This window comes from Fusarium tjaetaba, assembly GCF_013396195.1.
Source record: "Fusarium tjaetaba strain NRRL 66243 chromosome Unknown NRRL66243_c0000069, whole genome shotgun sequence".
Taxonomy (NCBI): domain Eukaryota; kingdom Fungi; phylum Ascomycota; class Sordariomycetes; order Hypocreales; family Nectriaceae; genus Fusarium; species Fusarium tjaetaba.
Genome location: NW_023501265.1, coordinates 105,138 through 127,092, shown reverse-complemented (window position 1 = coordinate 127,092; position 21,955 = coordinate 105,138). Strand labels below are relative to the sequence as shown.

The following is a 21,955-nucleotide window of genomic DNA, read 5'->3' as shown; positions in this document are numbered from 1 at the left end:
AATCCCCAAGGAGGATGATCTGCATTCGATCAGTCAAGGCTGGGCCGCATCATGGTTATGCACAAGATACACCGCTTCGCCGAGTGCTCTTCTTATATAAGGGGGCCTTCTTCCCATGATACGCAATGAGTCTCAACCTCATCTATAACCCAGACCCTACTCACCATATCTCTTCCAGCCCTTAGAAGCCCCAGTCACCATGGCCATTCCATATCCTGAGGGAGAAGTCTTCTTCATGCGCAGTGTCCTGCGCAACAAAGACCCCGCTCACTACCAGGCCGACAACCCCGAGCACTTCTACTCCCACTTCATGGTTGAGTATATCTGGAACGTTGAGGCTGACCACGGTTCCAAGAATGCAAATTCTTGGACCGGTCACTATCACCAGCGCTCTCCCTACGCCATCGTCATGGGCAGCAGCTGGAACACCCACTACGGAAACTGGGCGCAGTTGCCCTTCAGCTACGGTCCTCGTGAGACAGATATCAGAAGACGCCTTGAGCATAATCTTTGTACTAATGGGAATCGGTTCAAGAACCATGAGAAAGGAGATGCTGCTGAGGTAAGTATTGGCCCTGCTGTTGCGTCATAGGTACATACTGATGCAGATATCACTAGGCTTGGTTTATGACCATGCCGATGCCGACCAAAGAGGAACGATGGGTGTGGATCGATGTAAGTATCATAACCAGTGGGCTTGCTTCTCCGATAATAGTGATACTAAGCCTTGTCATAGATGCTTGCTCGAATTCGAGCTATTTACATCCCTGTAGCTTTCTCGGCTAGCGAAGACCATCCCAATCTCAGCATGTGGCTACAGGTATCGTTCACACAGAACAGAACCGTGGACATCTGGCGCGGAGGCTCGACTTTTATGGGTCACGAGACAAGCACCACCAGCGGCCTTGACGTATGGCGCGAACACACCATCGGGTTCGACATCACGGGTTTGACTGAGCTTTTGAGCTGCCCTCGTCAGTTCCGCAAGGTGAACCCCTACGAAGCCAAGTTCATCAAGCTTGTCCATCGTGATAACATCCGAACTGTGCCTGTTAGAGCCTCGTACAACGATGCGTACGATTTTAGCTGGCTTACCATTGCACAAGCGCACAGCGGTCTGAACATCGAGTGGGGCAAGGGTGAGAAGGGAAGTTGGTTTGAGGATTTCTTTAAGAACGCTATTACCTTTGCTCTAGGCTTTGTGCCCGGTGTTGGACCTCTTCTCTCCATCGCATTCAGCCTAGGATGGACAGCAGTTGTCAACCCTGATCGGTTCATGTATGAGCTAAGCCTCTGGGCGCCGTCCGTCAAGATCCCGGAGCTGTTTGAGGATGACGTGCGCAAGAACTCGGCCGAGATCAGGGGACTTACGCATGAGTCCTTCTGGAATATGGGGCCTGCTGAGGCTCTGGCTGAGATTAAGAAGCTTGAGGAGGAGGAGAAGAAGCAGCAGAAGGTTTCGGGAGAGGTTAAGTCGTACTTTCAGCTGGCGCATGAAGTACTCCGTGTTGATGAGGCGAAGTATGATAAGGAAGCTGATGCTGATGAGGAACCTGGCGAGGTTCTAGTAACGGTGCCTCCTCAGGAGGGCCCCACTAATGGTCAGGCTTCTGGAGACAGGGAGTAGGGTCAACGGCGATAGTTTGTGTGTCTGGGTACCCTAGCAGTAGATCAACTCTTGTGAAAGTAGTTTTGACAGAATGTGCCAGACCGTATTACAAGGCAGGTCTCCAAAGGTCTCGTGCCATTTGGCTGGGTACTCAACTCCGTAATAGAACTGGGTGTATTTCTATGCGGGCGTCAGTTTCGTCCAACAAAGTCCCGAGTCTCAAGCGTAGCATGATGAACGTTGTACTAAAGTCGGGTTATTGCGGAGTTTTACTTAAGCTTATCTATCGACCTACCTTATCCGACAATTCTAAATGCTCATCAACCCCAGTCTCCAGAGTATCATTGATGCCAAGCATACCCCTCAGTTCGTCAGTCAGTCCATTGTATCAACTTGGTTAGAATGCGGAGGTAATTGATAATGAAATCCTACTTGATGTCACGATACTTAGACGCGATGTGACGATCGATTTTAAGCGATGAACGGATTCAGAACAAGTTCCGATCAATGACCGAGGGCGATGCGATGGCAATGTGATGCGTCGTATTTAAAGGCCAGTGTTCCCCCAGAGTAACATACAGTATCACGTTGAGACTTTGACGATTGCTTGATTGGTCTAGAGTCTCCCCATAATTTCTCAACGACTTATTACTGTCGCGGCGCTCGTATCTGTTGTCGCAGGACAGTCAGGCGGAATCCAGACAGGTCTTCAATATGGCGAGAACTGGGCACCTACCACAAAAGACTCCGACCTCGTCTCTGCCAACTTCCCTAACGTCAACATCACTCTCCGATCGCCTGCATTTTTGAACCCTGAGAAGGTTCCTGCTCGCTTCTCAAACGGCACGGAGGGACCTACGGACGATATTGAACTCGGTAAGACCACCAATGTCAAGGCCTCCAGGATACGTACTAATATTCCGAAGATTACTTTATCCGCAACCTTGCACAGAAGCATGACTGGATGTCCTATGAATCGGCAGCTTTTCAATCGGAAGAAGGCCGTGCTATTCCATATGTCTTCCTGTCCCTTAAAACCAACTCGAGCAGCGACAAGCTACGCATCTATCTCCAGGCCGCAATCCACGGTAATGAGCCAGCTGCTGATGAGTCCGTTCTTGCGTTCTTGGGTAAGATGGATGCTGAACCGGCGTGGGCAAAGTCGATCTTGGAAAAGATGGACCTCAAGATCCTCCCTCGGTATAACGTGGATGGCGTTGCGTATTTCCAGAGACAGTTGGCATCAAACCTCGACCCTAACCGAGAGCATCTCAAGCTCATGCGTGGTCAGTCAAGGGAGATCAAGCGAGTCGTCAGTGAATGGAACCCTCACATAGCGCTCGACATGCGTAAGTGATCATCAACGCCCATGAATTGCCATGACTAACCTCGGTGGCAGACGAGTTCACTGTGCCTACAATCTACGGCGGCCACTATCAACATGGCGCCGACTCTCTGCTATCGGGCGGCATCAACCCCAACATCCATCCCAAGATTCGCGAGCAACTGCTCGACTTCTTTATCCCAGGTGTAGGAGAGAAGCTTGAGTCTCACGGCCTCAGGTGGGAGCCTTATGTAACCGGGCCTTCGAACCGAACAGAAGGTTCACGCATTCGCTTCACTGAGGCCGTGACCGAGGCACGCACTGGTCGCAATGCGGTCGGGCTAACACAAACGATCTCATTTCTCCTCGAGATGCGGGGTATTCGTATTGCCAATCAGCATTTCCAACGTCGTGTTGCGACTGCTCTTATCAAGATCCAGACTATTCTTGAGTTAGCGAGGGATAACGCTGAGAAAGTCAAGTCGGTTGTCGAAGATGCTCGTGATGAGTTCATCAACAGCGATGATGATATCGTCATCACAGATTCTTATGTCCCAGAGAATAGAACATTGACCATGGTCGATACTCGTAATGGTAGTGTCGTTCAAGTGCCGATTGACTTCCAGCGGACTACCCCATCGATTGCGAATCTCACCAGGCCCCGGCCCGAAGCTTATGTGATCCCACGAACGTGGTCTGACGTTGCCGAGAGACTGGAAATCTTGGGCCTGGAAGTTGAAAGGATGAATTACGAGTTTCGACGGACCTTGGAAACCTTGACGATTGAGTCTTCAGTCGCTGAACCAGAGCTGTATGAAGGCACTTATCTCAACACGGTCACCACCAACTCAACTAGTCGAGAAGTTGTGCTGCCGGTCGGAAGCTACTACGTTAGCACAAGGCAACAGAATGCGGCCTTGGCGTTTATTGCTCTGGAGCCAGAGAATATTGATAGCTATGTCAAGTTTAACATTATCCCTGTTGAAGCAGGGATGGAGTATCCTGTATTTAGAATCCCGCGGGAACAAACTCACTAGCAGCTATCGAGATCATAGTCTCAATTAAAGCAAAAGCTCAGAACTAATAATTCACCTGTATCAAATAATGGCTCTGGTGAGACGGGAGACGACAGTAAGCGTATATCCTATTGTGCAAATACTAATTTCCAGACACCAGTACTATAACAGAAACAAAAGTCGAACGAGTTCCCAATAAAGACAATTAACTCCAATCCTTCACACATCACAGCTACCTTAACTCATTTACACAGTGCTGCGCATCAATAGAAACTTCAATCCCATACCCAAAACAAACACTCGATGGCAACGACTTAGTGTCCCCAAGGCCCCTCAGTATCACGGAACACCTCCTCCCACCACTCCTGGTTCGGCCCCTGGGGCGCCTTCTTCGTATGTCTACAAATCTCCCCAAGCTTCATCTTATCCAACCTCCCAAATGCGTTATCGACCATCTGTCTCGGGTACCTACTCTCATACTCCGCAGAAACACCCCAGTACCTAACCCTCCCATGATCCGTCTTGACCGTGGCCAGAGGATCTTCAGGTTCACCCTTCTTTTGGATCTGCATCTTGAGAAGTTCACGTAGGTGATGGTAGTACCATGGTTTATCCCACCATGTTGACCGGCGTCGCTTGAGACCGTGCATGCCGTTGTGGTGAAGAATGACGGGGACTGTCTCGAGGAAGAAGTCGGCGTAGAGAGACATGTTGTTCCAGTCTGCGTCTGGTTGGATGAGCTCTAGCGGGTTCTCTGCCTTCTTGATATCCTCTGGTAGACCTTTTAGGCGCGTTGGCGAGATACCCAGGTCAGCGGAGAGTTCATCGATGAGTTTCTGATCACCCAACGTGACGAAAGCACCATGGTCCCGACCCTCATCGTCCTGCGTCCACTGAGTCTGCATCGATATCTGTTGACCGTAGTCAAGACCAATACCATACTCAAGTTTTTTGTCCAGCATGTCTCTCATGCCACGTCTGGGTCTTCCCTTTTCTCTCTGGAATTTTCTAAAGATCTCTTGCTCCACGACGACTTCACCTGTGAGAGCTTGTTCACTGTGCATCTTGATACCCTCTCCGATACCAGCCTGCATGGTGAATAGGGATCGACGGAACAAGCGCCGCATATCGCCAGCGGGGCCGATGTAGACACCACCGTTGATCCATCGCGGCCTGTTCGTCTGCCAATGCTCCCCATCTTTCTCAGTATCGGGACCGTAGAGATCCTTCCGTTCTGGACTTTCAGGCCACTTCTCACATTGGATGTTAATGCCCTTGTCCACCAGACCAGAATAGCACTTCTTGCCAGTGGCCACAAGGATAGTCTGCTGCATCGGCATCTTCCCCTTCTTATTCCACTGCTTGCGCAACCGCTCATTCGCCTCTTTATTGATCTTGTGATATCGCTCGAGCATGATCTGTGCGGGCAATTGAAACCAGACGTCGTGGCCGTCGACCATGAGGATGATATCATCTTCGCTCAATCTCTCAGACTGATGCGCATCAGGGTGCAGAACTGCATCGAGATAGTCGACAATGCCAGGAATTTTGGGCAGATTGTGGCCACCGTTCCAGTGAGAAATGAGTCGATGATCAATTCCCCAGTTGATGATGACGGGACTGGGGTAGCCGAGCGCAAGGGCTGTGACGACCGTTTTGCAGAGGTCGGGGCTTGGAGATGTAGCGGGGACGACGAGGGCGAATTTACGGTCCTCGTCACGATATTTGTGACGGTGATGCGACCATCTCGAGCTGTCCATTTCCCAGCTCCATGGACTCAGAATAATAAGTGATAGAGCCGAAATGATAAACGCGACGGCGGCGATATGAGCTCTTGGAATTTTTCGAACATGTGAGGGATCTGGAAGATTTTGGAGGCTGGGGTGATTCAGAATCTTGACGACAATTGGAAGTGCTAGGAGTGATGACAGTGTCGGTAGTGTCGGAAGCGTTGGGAGCTTTTCAGCCCTCGGAATCTCCAACTTGACAGTCATAGCAAAAGTTGAAACTCAATTGAACATTCAGAAAAAAGAAGCGCGGTGGCTGCAGCCTTATGTTTTATGAGCATCCTCAAGGGAAACAACACGTACTGAACATGCCTTGTGATCAAGGGAAGGGCAGCGAAAAAGGGGGCGAAATTCCAATTCATTCGTGCCACAATTGGTGGCGCTTTCTTAGCTATTCAGACTCAGATATCACAGGCTGTTGGTGGTGGTGTCTCACGTAGAGTCTCAGGGTGCGATAGGGATTGCTGTCTGGAGTGGTATTTGCTTGTGCAAGGGATCATTTAAGGCGTCGCCTAGATGCGTGCTACTGGCTTGGCGGGGGATGTGTCTTGGATGTGAGGTCCGAGCGGGGATAAGATTCCGATGGCGAGACAAGATTCACATTTCAGTTGGACTACCCTGCAGCTACAGGGTATTCTCGCAACATTGGCTCTTTTGACAATGGACGGCAATGGCTTGATGCAATGAAAACTGTTGTCTCATACTCTATATTTCTTTGACAGCGTTCTTCGATTGATTTCGTTTACTGTTACAACTGTCCGTGGTTTTCGACCGCAATGCAATAAAGCGGACTTCTCATTGCTCGTTACGTCTTTTTCTCAATGAGCTGTTTGTTGCAGCGTGACATCGTTTGCCAACACATCTTCTGTATATCCGCCGGATTAGCAATAAAACATTGTCAGATGTTTAGACTACCTTACAGGTTTCACTATAAGAGCATTGACTTTGTGTTATCCGATGTAATTGGTGTTCTTTGTGAATGAGGTGAAGGGCAGGGATTTGTTTGCAGATTCCGCGGGCGGAATTGTGGGCTGACTTAGTGACCATAGAGGTCTCCTAGTGGCGTTATTTTGTGGATGAGAAAAAGGACAAGAACTGCGACATTAGCGGCGTATAATAAGAGTTACAGGAGAACAATGTAGCGTCAGCACCTCCCAGGAAAATCTCAGAGTGTCTTGTAAAGATAAAAAACTTATAATACTGCCAAAAGTTAATCCATCAAGAACAGAGATGTTAGTAGCTCTAACAAAGCATTATCAGTCCGGCGGTTTCTGAATCGAGCCAAGCGCCTCACCTGAAGACTAGCTCTAGGCTACAGTGGCTTAGACCAGCGAACGCACCAATGAATCACCATCAGAGCTTTTAGTCATCCAATCTCCCCTAAATCCATCGCGTCCTTCATAATCACGCGAAGTATCGTCTCAAGATCTCAATTCCTTCTAAACTTTTCTTCTATTTTCGTGCGATTGCAGTCAAGATGTCAACGAGAAGGAGCGCCAGAATTCGCAACATTGACTTGGGCGTCGCTACTAAGCCAGCTCAATCTGCACCTGCGCCAACTGCCCCACCAAAGAGGAAGCGGAAGGCTCCGGCTGAAGACGAGAAAGATGAGTCGACGGCAAAGGGGAAGAAAGCACCGGCGAAAAAGGTGAAAGCGACAACATCAACCGGTCGAAAGCCAAAGTCAAAGGTCGATGCCACAGCCGAGAGTGAGACCCTGAATGAGACGGCCCTGGTGCCTGATGATGTCTTGTCAGTCTTGCCAGCCGAGATCCTCCACCAGATCCTTGAAAGCGTCAGTCTGCACTAATTCAAGCGCGGAATCTCAAACACTGACAAACTCAGGTCAACGACTCAAAAAGCATGGTCAAGATGGCCTGCACCTCTAAGAGATACTACGCCATCGTAATGGCCATCATCCACAAACGCATCTCCGTCTCAACCTACTTCTGGGCTCACATTCCCCACGTCATCCGTCGAATTGAACCTCATCTAAGCATCGCCCAGAAGAAGCAGCTCAAGAGAGAGGGTCAGTACAAAGGTCAACAAGAAAAGTTCTCAACTAGCCTGGACCCCAATGCCGTCCCGCCTTGTGCCAGCAATGTCCGGCAGATGATCATTGGAAAGATTGACCCCGGCAAGAAGCACAAGCCCTTTTTGATGAGGTATTTTGAGGAGGTTCTGAAAAACCTCCATAACTTGGAAGTCTTTGATGCCAAGGACCTAACGGAGTAAGTAAATCCCAGCATAACGGGCGGTGTTATACTAACAGTATTGAAGATTGATGGCGGAGGGCCTTTCTGAGATGAAGAATCTGAAGTCTTTACGACTCGACCCTTACCAACATAGCATAAAGTCTGAAGCTATAACTGCACTCGCCAAGCTCAGTAATCTCGAGCACATCTGCATCGAAGACAGGGGCTGGGGATCAATTGTTGTGGCCGACGAAAGACCCTTACAGAGCATGCTACTCAACTCCCTATCAACCCTCCAGAGTCTTGAGATTCGAACATCCAAATATTACTCTGACTTTCTTGGCGACTGGGAAGACAAGCTTAAAGCTCGCGACCCCGATGCTTCGAAACAAGGGTATGATTTCACGGCGCTAAAATCACTGACTTTACATGGGATGAGCTTCAGCGGCGACTTTTGTAAAAGGATGATGCCGAATATCACAAGAGCTTTTGACTTTCTCATGCTGAGGGAGCTGAATCTCATGAATCTCGGGGAAGGGCAGCTCACCTTCTTCAAACATCTCGAGGATCTGTTCAGTAAAGCTGACAAGCGAGATATCCACCTGCGAAAGGTGTGTTTGGATATGAAGGGACCTGGGCATACATCAAAGTACGCCGAGACAGAGGTCCATCTCGAGGGGGTGTATCGATTTATCTTATCGTTTGACTCGTTGACCAGCTTGGAGATTCATGACTACAACATGTATAACACCAATGTGCAGTCGAATCCGGGACTTTCGAGGCGTTTGTTACAGTCGGTTGTGAAGCATACGGGGCTTGAAAACTGCGCTTTCATTATCGGCATTTGGGCAGTGAGCCATGGGAGATCCCATTTGCCTCAGCTGAAAATGTGAACATCTTGACTAAGAACCTACCTTCGCTACGGGTCTTTGAGATTGCTCCACAAGAAGATGACCTTGTAAGTTGCTATACCTGTCTTTACATGAACGCTCAAACTGACGTAGAGGAGGATGCAATGGCCCGCGCCCTATCACACGCCAAGAACCTGACAAATCTACTCTGCCCCAACTTCAAAAGCTATTACGATGATCGAGAAAACGCCCACTTGAACTTAGCCAAGAAGTTACTGGGAGGATTCCTGGAAAACGCTAGTAGCTGTGAGAAATTCGTTTGGGAGGAGAATTTCAAGCTTGGGCGCCTCACCATGGGCTGGACAGACTTGCGTATTGGATCTGGACTCAAGCCGAAGAAGAATTTTGAAAAGCCTGTCAAGATCGAGAGGGCCGATCGTGTGGTTATGGTGCAGGATTTGCGGCCGAAGAAGTGGGGGGACTCGAAGCAGGTGTATTACACTGCTGATAGTCGATGGGTGGATCATGTTACGAGGCCGGATCGTGGTGAGGGGCCGTTGCAGCTTGTGTATGATGATTGAGGATGGTTACTGTTCAGTTGTGATGAGTAACGAATGGAGTCAGAGGTTGGAGACTACATGTTTAGTTTGCGAAATTAGAGGATATCCAATCAGCTGAAATTCCTCTAAAGTAGACGTTTTCTCAAGTGGCTATCTGCGACCTATGTCCAGCCTAGAAACTCAGTATAAGATGGTCAATCACACCGCAGTCCTCTTCCTCTCCTCCAGGCAACTTGCTTACAACCCAAACTGGAGACTCAAGTCGTAGCTCGACCTTCTTCCGTCCATCATCCTGAAGCCTCCAAGACACTGCAGCAGTGTTGCTAGAACCAAGCGCTACCTTTGCCTTCAACTCTCGACTCAAGTTCAGTCTCGGCGAAAACAAGATCTTGCTTGACCCTGGGGCTATGACATGCAGACCAGCTAGCTCGGTACAGTACTCGTAGATGGGAACACTGCCCCAAGCGTGGCAATCGGAACGCTGTCTCACATCATCCTCTTCCCAGGTTGTGAGGTTATTCGCCAACATCTTGCGCCAAGGGTCCCAGACGTGTCCCCATGCTGACTCGTAGACTTCGTCTCCAGCAAGAGCGAACGCCCTAAGAGCATAGAACATCATGACGTAGGAACATTTGGAAAAGTCTGGATTAGAGAATGATTCTTGAAGAAGGCGTGGCCGTTCTTCGGGGTTTGCACTGCCACTGAGGACTGCGAATACTTGACAGTGCTGGGAGTAAGCGCCCTCACCCGCAACATCAGCCGTAGAATCCGTAAAGAACTTCCCATCGTAGCAATGAGTCCGGACCGCCTTGACTACAGAAGCCGCGCGAGATTCGTACTCGTTCGCGTAACCCGGTCGACCGACATCTCGAACCAGCCGAGCGGTTTGCTTCAAGACATAAGCGTAAAGCATACTGAAATAAGTATGTCGATTCGATTCCCGTCCAGATGTCGGAACTCCCTTATCTGGGTGCGTGTCGGTTGCACCCCAAGAAGTAACCCAGTCGACATATTGCCATACATCCTCTGGAAATCCGCTAACAAGACCCAAGTCATCAATGTGAGACTGAAAGTACTCAAAGACACCGTCAATTCGAGGTAGGAATGACCGTGTATATGCTGTGTCGCCGAAGTAGAGATGGTGATCGCAGATTTGAAGGACCCAGTACAGGGAGAAACCAGCGATGATCTGCGGGACGTGAGAGGGGAAGCGAGACTGTGTTAAGCCCTCGGGTGTCACGGATGCCGCAAAGTTGGTGATCGTCTGCCGCATCAATCTGTCATCGCCGGAAAGGAGATAGTGGAATAGGCCGACGGAGCGAGAATCACCGGAGTACCTAAAGATCGGTTAGTCAGAACAATCTGGCGTGGGGGCTATGCTGACTGGAGTTGCTCATAGAAGGGGCAGTCTGAGTACCCGTCAAACATGCAATTCCTCATAGTTCTGATGGAAACATCCCATATTTGCTTGGCGTCCTTGTCTCCTGGCTCATCCCAACTTGCTTTGACTGCAAGGGGGTAGTTAACCTGAGTTGCATCGAAAGAAGATAGCTCGACGGCTTCAGCACCAGCTGTGATCTCCCATCGCATAACGCGAAAGGTCCGGAACCAAAATGGTTCATATAAAATGGTCTGCGACGCTGGTAGGTCAAGCGTTATGTCATCGTAAGGACCGATGATATGGCCATTGGTCGCATCTAGGCGGTCAGACTTTGACCTGAAAAAGGGATAAGCGCGCGGTTCATTTTCATAGCCTTCGCTGTAAGTAATCTTCATTCGGATCTGGCTCTTTTGAGTCGCTTTGAACGTCCAGCGTAGAAATGCCGTTGAATGCACGGCCGCTTGGACCTCGAGCATGTGTGAAGACCCAGCTGCCAGGGTGACAGGGCGTTGGCCCGAGAGATACCCCACCCAAGCATCAGAGCTCAAGATCCCGAGGTTCTTTCTGATGGTGTTGACAGAGACAGGTGTTTGCTCTGGAGTGGGGATCACGCGAAACCGAAGACGCCAGGGAGGAAGCTCTCCGTTGAGAGTCTTTAGGTTATATGGTACGGGTGTGACTTTATCCTTGGCAGGCCTGGGGACGGCATGTTCGTTGATCTGAAGAGAGTCAGTGTATCTCTCGAAAACGAGGTCAAGCACTCACATGAAGGAAGACATCATCCGGTCTTCCCATTGGAAACAGGATCGAGTTATCCTCTTCAGCCAACCAGCCTTCCCGAGAGTCAAGACTGATAGACTGCCCATCCGACTCTACACTACCAATAACAGTCAACCCAGGAAATGAAGTCCTCTCAAAAGGCATTCCACCCCGGGAAGCCGCAAAGTAACGGATCACCACGAAGTAGATCTCATTATCGCCTTTTTTGAGGTGCGGAGCGATATCGAGCGAGTCATAGTACCATATCAACGGACTACCTCGCGCTGGGCCAACAGCTACCCGAGTACCATTGATGATGAGCTTGTACCGCGTGTCGGCTGTGAAGTGGAGGAGCGCTCGGGTTGGTCGCGATGGGAGTGTAAACTTGCGACTGAATGTGACGATACGTGCGGCGGTGTTTTCTTTAGAGGAGTCGATCCAGTCGGGAATCCAGATCCAATTGGATTGGAGCTGATTAATGATCCGTAGAGCGAGTTAGTTTGATGGTGCATAGGATGAGACAGATCAGGATGGTGGTTACCTGTTGTTCATTTGATGGCGCCATCTTATCACATCCCAGCGTGTCAAATGCTTGACTGTATTGAGTAGTCTCGAAAGGGGAAGCTTTATTAAAGATTATACGGGCTTAATATTCAATAGATGACTAGCACGTTGCTGCTTTCAATTGAAAGCCCGTGTCGCTTCGGGGCATGTCAAAGCGAGCATTGTTCAGTGCGGGGGCCACTAATCCAAGCACTGTACATTTGCTAGAGATGGCGCCAGTTGATCACTTCCGCATTCACGACGCTAGCTCACAGTGAGGGGAAAAGGATGCTCCAATTCAACAGGCCGGGCATCGGGTCAAGTGAGCGTGGATCATTATACCGATGCCATTTCTTCTGTTACGACTACAGACTAAACGAATCATCTTGCACACCACTGCCACCAGACCTCTAAACCAGACACATGCGAAAGGTTAGTGCTCAAAGTGAGCGCGCACCAGTCCGCGTATTCAACCACAGTTGAAGCAGCCACTATGCCACATACTACAGCGTCACCAGTAGAGCTTCGGAAGCCTGAAGCGTGAAATTCGCCTTTCCCCCCGAGACAATAGCCGACTCAACCGTGCTCTGACCCTGGATCTTACACGATCCATTCTCAAAAGTCTGTCCGGCGACGGTGGGGCTCTGGCCGGCATCAACTCTGGACGTGGAAGCAGCGGCAGTGAGCCTTTTGGCCGAGACAGTGGAACCAGAGAGCCCTGTTAGGGTAAAAGCCTGAGATGGGCGAGTGCCAGTGGTGTAGTAATCGGAATTGTACAGAAGTACTCTGATAGGCTTATTGTCCTTGTAGATGGCATATGCTGCGTATCCGGTCGTCTGGTCATCCAAAGGGGCGATCTTGTCGGCGCCGGCTAGAGCCATCGTGGCAAAGTAGGCTCCGAAATAGGGGGATCCCATCGAGTACTTTCCCCACCAGCAGTACTGACCTGTTTGTAAATGTGTTAGCCGTCTGTCAAGCCTGTTGTACCGGGCTACTTACAGTTTCCGATTGTGCCATGGTGGAAGTACAGCGTCTACAGCACGTTAATCACAGAGCTATGAGAGATGAAGGGGGCTTTGTACCTCTGTTCCCATGATCAGGGACTGCATGACATAGTCGAGGAGCCAAAGTCCAGCACCATAGGTTGGACTAATGCCTCCACCGCCCTGAGTAGCTAAGGACAGCTTATCAGCCATCACAGTTACTTGGCCGGGACAATTGACTTACCAGAGTTGGTCTCTCCAAAAACATGAGGCTTGCCCTTAGCCGTCGCAGCTGCAACCTCTTTCGCAAAAGGCTTGATCTGGGATGCAATAGCGCTGTGGCTCATCAAATTTGCTAGATTGGCTGTGCTCTTGGACTGCGGGTAGTTGTGCGAGCAGTACTGTCTGACATAGCTATTTGCCTGACCTTCGACCGCAGTCAGACCAGCGATGCTCATCGGGCTGGTTCCGAAGAACACACCGGCGGAGATGAGGTTGGAAGCGGAGAGATTGCCGCACACGGCGTCCTGCCAGGAGACCTCACTGTTGTAGTCTGCTGAAGCTGTCCAGGAAGAGCCTTGAGCGATTGGGTCACTGCTGCTGAAGACTGACCCATAGTTAGTAGCGAGTAAATGACGACCAGGAAACGAAACGTACAGTTAGGTTCGTTGCCAAGTTCAATGGCATGCAGACTTCCAATCTGATCAACCGCTTTGGCTGCTGCAGCGACGGTGTTTGAAAGGTTATTGAGCCGGCGATTGAAGCCTATAGTTACTTTCCCATCGTATGTTCCAGCCAAGGACATGAAGGATGGCCCGAAGGTTAGCGTGCTTGGCGCATCTCCAGCGTTGGCAACTGTGTAAGTAACCTGCTGGCTAGAGGATGCATTGTAGGTAGCTCGATCCCTGTTCACCATGTAAGTAGCAACAAAACAAGGGACATAATCCAACGCACTGCGTAGTTCCTCCGATTCTGATGGGCGGCCAAGTTCCCGAGAGGTCCTTCAAGTTCTGCAGACAGGTGGAGGTGCTGGTTACATTATTCCAGTAGCCTGGGAAAGCAAAGAACTCGAAGCTGCGGACTGTCAACGAACGCACTTTGTGTTGGTTGTACTATGTTTGTCTACTCACGAAACACCAACTGGGGCATCGGAAAGCTGGGCGCTCGAGTTGGCCGGCGGCGAAGATGGAACGTCGAAAGACAAGCCCGAAACAGTGGCAACCTGGGCGATAAGCCAGGCGATGCTAAGACGCGAAGCCATTCTTGAGATATAGTTGACAGTAGGATATTGAAGGAAGCTTGTCAGGAAGGTTTTTGATAGTTCTCTATTTTACGTGGAATTTAGCTGCCTTTTATTCTTGAAGCTTTACGGCTTTTGACTTGTTTCGTTGATAGTTGGAGTCAGTTACCTGGAATACCTCAGTACCGCTACTACACAACTTGGCCACCGAGGCCACTAACACCATGAAGCAAAGCATACTAGAGCGACCCTGATCCTGGGGAACATGAACTAAACCAGACCTTTCCCCAGACTTTCTCTAATTTCGGGCTTCTCGCCGTCTCTTTTCAAAACCCTGCATAGCTTAATCTCAGTCTCATGATCATCAACAGATATTTAAAGCATGGATGATCTCTCTCGGTTCAAACGCAACCGAGTGTAGCACGCTCAAAACAAACTTTACGCGCTACATCTTTGACCCGAGAAAAGCTCAGCTCGGTCATTGTTCAGACGAAGATGGTGTAGGTGGTCAAGCCTGTTCTCCTCCTCAGTGGTATGAAGTCTCGGATATCGTTGCCGTGATATCCCTGACAGCCGCGTCTGATTGGATCTGCTAGATCGTTCATCAACCGTGTATGAACGGACTGGTTTCCGCAGCCCCAGTCACAGTCAATCATCTCCTCTCCGCAGTGGGGTTTGCCCTTCTAGCATGAGCACTAGTCAGAAGGGAGCCAGGCCTGGGGCGGACAAGTCTGGGGCCCCGCGTTCTGCTGTGGAGGACTAAGAATTAAAAATACGACATCGTATCGCCAAGTGTTTTTCCATAAAGACTGATCGAGGCCAAGATCTTGGCTGCATCAAATCAGATCTGCATTATCAACAAAAACAACATCGTCAAAATGCAGCAAGCAAAGGCTCATACCGAGACCGTCGAGGATACAGGCGAAGGACTTCTCATGAGGTCCAAGCTTGATGATCTTAGTGTTTGGCAAAGTGTTCGTAGATTCAAGCGCGTGGGCAGTATCGCTATGCTTGCAGCCTTCTCGGCCTCTCTCGATGGCTATCGTAAGTTTTGCACCTGGTCTTGTTCTTCAATTGTTTGCTAATCATCATTCGCAACAGAGATCAATCTTAACGGTGGAATCGTCTCCAACGCAGGTTTTATACGACAGTTTTCGACCTCTGGCACCACGATCATCGCGGGTAAATACATTTCGGCTTGGGGCGGTATTCAATCAGCCGGCCAGACCATCGGTCAAGTCGTACGTCGATCTTCATACTCAACATTTTGGATCGTGTGTTGACAATGTTTCTAGCTCCTTCAATATGCAACTGAACGTCTCGGTCGCAAGGCTGCGATGATGATTATCTGGGTCGTTCTCACCGCGGTACGTACGCCACGACATGTGCAAGAATTAGGACTGATCAAATATGTCAAATAAATAGAGCGTCTTTGCCGAGTCATTCGCAACACACTGGCAGCATTGGCTTGTCGCAAAGCTCTTTTCTGGCATGGGTGTTGGTATGCTGCAGTCCACCATGCCTCTGTACCTATCCGAGATCTCGCCTACACAGCTCCGAGGTTTCTTCATCAACGCCTACAGTTTGTGAGTCACGACGGTCTCCAGAACGAATAAAAGCCGATATACTAACTGTAGAACAGCTGGTTCGTCCTCGGCCAGCTCTTTGCCTCTGTGGCCCTCAAGGAGCTCAAAGCCAACGACCCGCTCGATTTTCGAACCCCAATTTACACTCAGGTGAGTTATCGAGGCTCGTTGTTCGAGATCGAAGAAGAGCGTCGAACTTAACAACGATTGTAGTGGGCTATGATCGGTTGTATCCTTATCGCATTCCTTCTGATCCCCGAGTCCCCTTGGTGGTTGGCAAGCAAGGGCAAGGTCGAGCAGGCTTCTCAAGTACTGAACCGATGCTTCGCCAATGTCGAAGGTTATGACATTGATCAACAGATCGTGAGTACCAACCTAAATTCATCATAGACAGTGGTGCTAATTCCGGAGTAGGAAATCATGACTTCTACCATTGCCCTCGAACGCCAACAAGCCGAGCAAAACTCCGAGCTGGGACCCTGGGCTGTGTTCAAGGGCCGCAACCTGATTCGCTTTATCATTTCCGGCTGGCCTAAGATTACTCAGCAGTTCGTTGGCTTGGCCGTATTTAATACCTATGCGACATATTTCTGTACGTATTCGGTGCGCGGTGCGATGGGAAACTTCTAACCATATGTTACAGTCCAATATGCAGGAAATAAGGATCCATTCCTCGTGACCCTCATCCTATCATCCGTCCAGCTCATCTCGATGATCGCCACTGCAACACTCACAGATTCCATCGGTCGACGACCTCTTACCGTCTACCCGTATGCTGTCACAGTCGTATCGGTCTTGTGTCTGGGCATTATTGGCTGCTTCGACTACACAGCCAAGGCTACCAGTTCGCTACTTGTCAGTATGATCTCGGCGGGATCACTTCCTCCTTGTCTAATTAGTATCCTTGCAGATCTTCTTCGCTTGTCTCGCTACGTTTTCCACCACTGGTGCTTCAGCCATCGGCTACGCCTACGCTGCTGAGATTCCGCAACAGCGCCTCAGGGCCCAGACGGCTGGTTGGTCACTAGCTGTGTCCAACTGCATCGCTATCATCTTCAGTTTCTGTACCCCATTGATGATCAATGGATCGGCCAAGTGGGGCGTCAAGACTGGTTTCTTGTGAGTATAATCTACAAGGTCTTGGTGATTTATTTGTGGTTGCTGATAAACACTTTCTTAGTTTCGCTGGTACCGGCACTGTTGCTGTCGTCATCGCCTGGTTCATCCTCCCTGAGGTGGCACGCCGAACACCCGCCGAGATTGATGAAATGTATGTCAAGATTCATCGGTGTTACATGTTTACGTATATGAAGCTAATGTCCGACAGGTTTGAGAAGAAGGTCAATCTTCGCAAGTTTGACAAGTTTGTCACAGAGGTTCAGGTCCACGCACATGAACTCCAGGACAGGAAGAAGGTGGTTGATGAGGTTTGATGGTATCCATAGTGAAAGCGAAGGGATGTCATGTCGAGATATTTACTCTATACTTCTGTTTGACAAGTTTATAATATTGTGTTTATATCCCGTCCTTGGCCGTGTAATACAGAGATTCTCTATCCAAATAGCGTTCGAAGGTCCTTCTTATCCATAAGACTAATCCAGCAGACATCCATGCTCCACCGGGGCGCTTCATCATAAGCGTCCCACAGTTCTTTCACAAACTCTTCGGCGACTGCAATTGGACCAGGGTGCAAACATTCTTTGAAGACACTCAGGCGCCGTAAGATAAAAGTTCGTCCTTTACTGACGTCAATCGTAGTCTGTGAGATAGACAAAGGATCGATATCCTCCTTGGAATGTTCGACTGGGTCTTTGAGAAGGTCTAGATAGTCAAGGATGCTCTCCATTGGCCTTGGCTTGGCTGGGCTACCGCTGCTGGGCTCTGTACCAGGCGAACAAGCTGGTGTGTGTCGAAGTCCAGTGGCGGCGCACATATACAAAAGTGGCTGGATAGCGCAGCTACGGGACTCGGAGGGGATTTGCTCTAGCACTTCTATGAGCCGAAGAGTGAGGGGTATGATGCGCTTGTGCCATAACATTGTTATTTCAGCCTCATTGAAGTCTCGTGGATTTAATTGGGATGGTGGCTTTAGTAACGCCGGAAACTGTATGTAGATCTGGAGCAAGGAAGCAAGTTGATAAGCTTCGGCCACGTGTAGAAGGTGAGTAGCTGGTGTGCGCGGGTCATCGGTATTGTTGATCGATGGTCTAGGCGAAAGCTGCAACTGCAGCAACTCGACCTCTAATTCTTTGGCTTGCTCGATCTCTGGTGTTGTTGGAGGCGAGTCCAGTGCTCGCTCAGTTGTGCGACGTCGATAGACCCGACAAAGGCGAATTGACCGCGTGAAAAGGGTTGTGCTGAGAAGTGAGACGCCAGTCCGCGGGTGAGGCTCCGTCTCGTAGGAAGGTTGGCTGTAAGTAGCAAGGAGATGAGATCTCGGAAAGCTGGATGGCAGTTCGCTGACTTGATGTATATCGGTACCTGGTTCTGGGTCATATATAAGAGATATTAACATATCCCAGTAGACGAGACTTTTGTTGAAGAAATCTATCCTGTCTGCATCAGCTGCAAACTGTTGCTGTGAGGTCCATCGAAATAGTTTCTTTGCTTCTTGCAGAAACGGCCAACCGACTCTACGAGTATCCAGCCAGCAAATTGTTGTACCAAGACAGATTAATGCGAACAGGATACCGATAGGTATTTCATCGACGACATCCTTCTCATTGAGCTCCTGTATCTCTGCCTGGACACTCAGTGTTGCTGTTTTGAGAAGATTCATAGCAGATTGCCTCATCTGCGGTAGTCTTGCCGAGAGGAAACTAGCTGACATGCTTTGTAGAGCAGTGAAGACCGGAGGTGAGCTTTGCCAAAGATCCTCGGCCATCCTTCTATTCATGTTTGACTTGGAGTCGAAGCCGGACCATGCAGGGCATATTTCGTCGAACCAACATTTCAGAAGCCGCGTAGCTGGGTCTGCGTCTATCCCCGATAGTTGTAATCGGTTAGATAGACCTGGATCTAACCAGGTGTGCCCTTGAGGTGAGGTATCAAAGCAGAAGTCAGGTACCTGGTCGAAAGTCAAAAAGTCAAAGGTCGGGGTCTCGATAGCAATCGATTCAAGACTCCCAGAGAACTCATGATCAAACATGTTCGTCGAATCGAAGCCTAAAAGATCCGATAAGCCGATATCCTCTGACTGTGGCCAAAGAGCCATTTCATCATCCGCCACCACACGAGCCTCCCCATCCTCCTCGCGAGTATGGTCATCAGTCGTTGGGGGATTTGGCGCAATGATGGTTGGGTTATCGTTGAGAGGCTCTAGTGACTTGTTCTGTTGCTGTGATGTCTCATTCGCCGTTATCTCGTGCTTGTATGACCACCTCAACGTTCGCTGAGGGTAGCCGTCACATAACAAGCCCTTCTTTGCGCAGTTCGTACACGTTGGCCTGCTCTCATCACATTTGACCTTTCTGTGTGAGTACCTCATATACTCTCCAAGATCGCAAGGTTCCGAACACGTACATGTCGCTGCTTGCATGAGGAGCAACCACCTCGGGAACGGCGCCCGCACAATCTCGTCTGCCTCCCGCCGCCACGTCGGGGCATGGTAGCGTTCAAGTCAAGAGCGTTTAGTCTACTTGATCGTACTATTCCGTTCTCAAGCTTTGGGCAGGTTTGCACCGGCGGTTGACGGTCCGTATCAAGGAGGGGAAGTGGATCGGCATAGTTGATAAGCACGGAAGGGCGGGGTCCAAAGGGGCTAGCGAGCCGGAAACTACGACGGTACCCGGCAAACGGAATAAGATACCGTGATTTGGGCTAATCGAATCAGTACGTACGTTTTGCATCACCACTCGTCATCCGACTTTGCATAATGACTTAATTTGAGATGGCGAGGCTTTCTCATCCAATTTAAGCCCCTTATCTACTGGGAGTCATTATCAAGATTCACGACACAAAAGACTTATATCTCGTTTCGGGCACGACGTGTTCACGGACAAACATAGCTACGAAGGAGCATATCGACTACATAATTCGGCCGCTTTCAAATTCTCTATACCTATGTTCTGCTTCTCGGTGCGAACGATGTATTTCTAATGGTGCATAAACACAAATTGTAGATACCGCCCTAATGTTTACTAGTCCATGACTCACCACTATTGACTGATCACAACAAAAGCCTCGTGTTGCAAGACATAACTGTCGAGAATTAAACCGAGCCTTAGTCTTCATTTCTTGCCTTATCTCGGCGGAAGAGGATTACGTGAACTGTAGCATGATTGTTCTATTGACACCAGTAACAACATCAGCCTTGTGAAGTGCATGGGTCTCCTTCTCGACTGTTACCAATCGAGTTTTTTAGAAGTGCCACAGTCCATGGCTTGGCAGACTAAAGTGAAGATGAGCTAACATGGCCTGATGATGTGTGGAAAACCTGAACACGGGGTGTTCTCGCGGGTTTGACTTACTTCGTTCAGCCTTGGAGAGCTTATCGTCGCCATTTTGCTGCTTCAGCGCAGCGGGCTTGATTTCAAATCCTCGCAACGCCTCCTGGCGTCGATGCATTTCGACCGCTGCAGCAATCTTTGCTTGGTAACCTGTCCCTAGTCAGCGCTGTCACTATAAGCTATCCGAAGGGGCGAAAAGTCACCGTTGCCAATTGCCTCTTCTGCTGAAGTGATAAGCTGCTTGTATTGGTTCTCGAAAGCTAGCAGTTTTTGCTTTATCTCTTTCTCAAGAAAGCATTTAGTCGTTCCATCAAATTTGAAAGACGCCTTAGGACTATTGGTATAAATGTCGCAACGTAGATTTGTTTGGTCAACGGTGACGGGAGAATAAGTTAGTTGATACCAAAAGGGCTGGCCAGGCACTAAGTGTACCGTAGTCAGAGGGAAGAATTGGAGCTCTCCAGTTGAACTAGTTATCGCCGTGAAAGTGGACTTGGCTGGAGGTGATATAGCGTATGGCTGGTTGACTGTCGTTCTTTAGCATCCGCGGGTAAACTAGAACGAAGACTAAGGGTAGGATACTTACGGACGACCTTCCAGTTGAACTTCCCACTGAACTCGATACTGTCTAGCAGCTCTGCGTCGGGGCTGACATCGCCAAGCCTCCCGGATTCGACCCCCCTTGGAGTGGCAGTAGCAGACACGCCTTCGTGACGGCTCACATTGACATGAAGGAAGCATTTGTCGTCTTGTTTCGTGTGGATCTCGAAGAGACTATTCAAGCTCCTATCAAAGCCGGGTAGTTCATCGAAATAAGGAGCCTTGGTGAGTTTCCCCTCCGTGTTATAGCTCCACCCGTGATATCGACAGCCTAGCACGGTGGCACTGCCAGATTGCTTCCTCGCGACGGGGAAGGCTCTATGCCTGCAAACATTGTGGAACGACCGCACTACCATATCCTTGCCCAAGATCATGAGAATGCGAAAACCAGCAACATCGTAGACCACATAGTCGCCGGGGGAGCGAAAACGGCCGCGGTGGCTGACACAGATCCACGTCTAGCAGCGAGGTCAGGACTCAGACTTGCACAACTGATAGTGATGAGCCTCTAGTGATCTTACCTGGCTGAAAATTGCTCGCCGCTCAAGTTGGAATCGAACGGGGTCCGACCACCATCCCTCAGGCAGATCAAAGGTCCCTTGTTCCAGCACTGGTACGTAAGTAGAGTGTCGTTTGAGATATCGCCAGAAATGAAGAACTATGGACGTGATAAGCACACTCGTAGTGCCCAAGATCAGTAATGAAATCATTGAGAGAGGACCAAGAACAACAGATTGTGATATGAAAGTGACAATATCGAAATATCTTTCACGGACAACTAAGAATATTTAGCACATTGCCAAATGCGCCGGACGCACGGGAGCTGTTCCGTGGGCCGCCATTCTCGTGTGCGATTCCTCTATTAGGCAATCGAGAAAGCTAAATCTTGGTTCTCACGCGTGTATATCGCGGTCTTCGGATCAGCATGTAAAGTACAAGAATAAATTGCCTATCAAAGAAAGTCAATAGTACAAGGGATGATATCACTCGGCTGTAGTTATGAAGATAATGCATGTTGCGTATAAAATTTCCTGATCTGGAATAGCGTAGGGTAGGCTTTCCGGCAGCGACCA

At 49.5% G+C, this 21,955-nt stretch overlaps 6 protein-coding genes across 6 annotated transcripts; 3 read left to right on the top strand and 3 right to left on the bottom strand.

The window, feature by feature from the left end:
* Positions 1–199: 199 nt before the first annotated feature.
* On the top strand, positions 200–3,970 carry FTJAE_3595 (carboxypeptidase 2; the record flags this gene model as incomplete). Its single annotated transcript, XM_037349909.1, has 7 exons — positions 200–562; positions 619–675; positions 737–1,623; positions 1,940–1,979; positions 2,230–2,485; positions 2,536–2,958; positions 3,009–3,970. The coding sequence occupies 7 exons, from the start codon at positions 200–202 to the stop codon at positions 3,968–3,970; spliced, it is 2,988 nt and encodes a 995-aa protein (XP_037209258.1).
* Positions 3,971–4,263: 293 nt separating this feature from the next.
* On the bottom strand, positions 4,264–5,943 carry FTJAE_3594 (uncharacterized protein; the record flags this gene model as incomplete). Its single annotated transcript, XM_037349908.1, has 1 exon — positions 4,264–5,943. The coding sequence occupies one exon, from the start codon at positions 5,941–5,943 to the stop codon at positions 4,264–4,266; it is 1,680 nt and encodes a 559-aa protein (XP_037209257.1).
* A 1,270-nt stretch (positions 5,944–7,213) lies between these two features.
* Positions 7,214–9,363, top strand: FTJAE_3593 (uncharacterized protein; the record flags this gene model as incomplete). Its single annotated transcript, XM_037349907.1, has 4 exons — positions 7,214–7,531; positions 7,582–7,967; positions 8,017–8,782; positions 8,839–9,363. The coding sequence occupies 4 exons, from the start codon at positions 7,214–7,216 to the stop codon at positions 9,361–9,363; spliced, it is 1,995 nt and encodes a 664-aa protein (XP_037209256.1).
* A 151-nt stretch (positions 9,364–9,514) lies between these two features.
* On the bottom strand, positions 9,515–14,269 carry FTJAE_3592 (rhamnosidase B; the record flags this gene model as incomplete). The annotated part of the gene is made up of 11 exons (XM_037349906.1): positions 9,515–10,679; positions 10,727–11,442; positions 11,489–11,953; positions 12,024–12,078; positions 12,530–12,971; positions 13,025–13,058; positions 13,108–13,199; positions 13,253–13,615; positions 13,666–13,913; positions 13,963–14,082; positions 14,139–14,269. The coding sequence occupies 11 exons, from the start codon at positions 14,267–14,269 to the stop codon at positions 9,515–9,517; spliced, it is 3,831 nt and encodes a 1,276-aa protein (XP_037209255.1).
* An 857-nt stretch (positions 14,270–15,126) lies between these two features.
* FTJAE_3591 (major facilitator superfamily domain protein) lies at positions 15,127–17,267 on the top strand (the record flags this gene model as incomplete). The annotated part of the gene is made up of 11 exons (XM_037349905.1): positions 15,127–15,292; positions 15,350–15,489; positions 15,544–15,615; positions 15,674–15,834; positions 15,891–15,984; positions 16,048–16,197; positions 16,249–16,426; positions 16,478–16,689; positions 16,745–16,953; positions 17,015–17,104; positions 17,162–17,267. 11 exons carry the CDS (start codon positions 15,127–15,129, stop codon positions 17,265–17,267), a joined length of 1,578 nt encoding a protein of 525 aa, XP_037209254.1.
* Positions 17,268–17,386: 119 nt separating this feature from the next.
* On the bottom strand, positions 17,387–21,592 carry FTJAE_3590 (uncharacterized protein; the record flags this gene model as incomplete). Its single annotated transcript, XM_037349904.1, has 8 exons — positions 17,387–19,300; positions 19,357–19,653; positions 20,128–20,174; positions 20,304–20,432; positions 20,486–20,809; positions 20,869–21,340; positions 21,404–21,492; positions 21,562–21,592. The coding sequence occupies 8 exons, from the start codon at positions 21,590–21,592 to the stop codon at positions 17,387–17,389; spliced, it is 3,303 nt and encodes a 1,100-aa protein (XP_037209253.1).
* Positions 21,593–21,955: the final 363 nt, after the last annotated feature.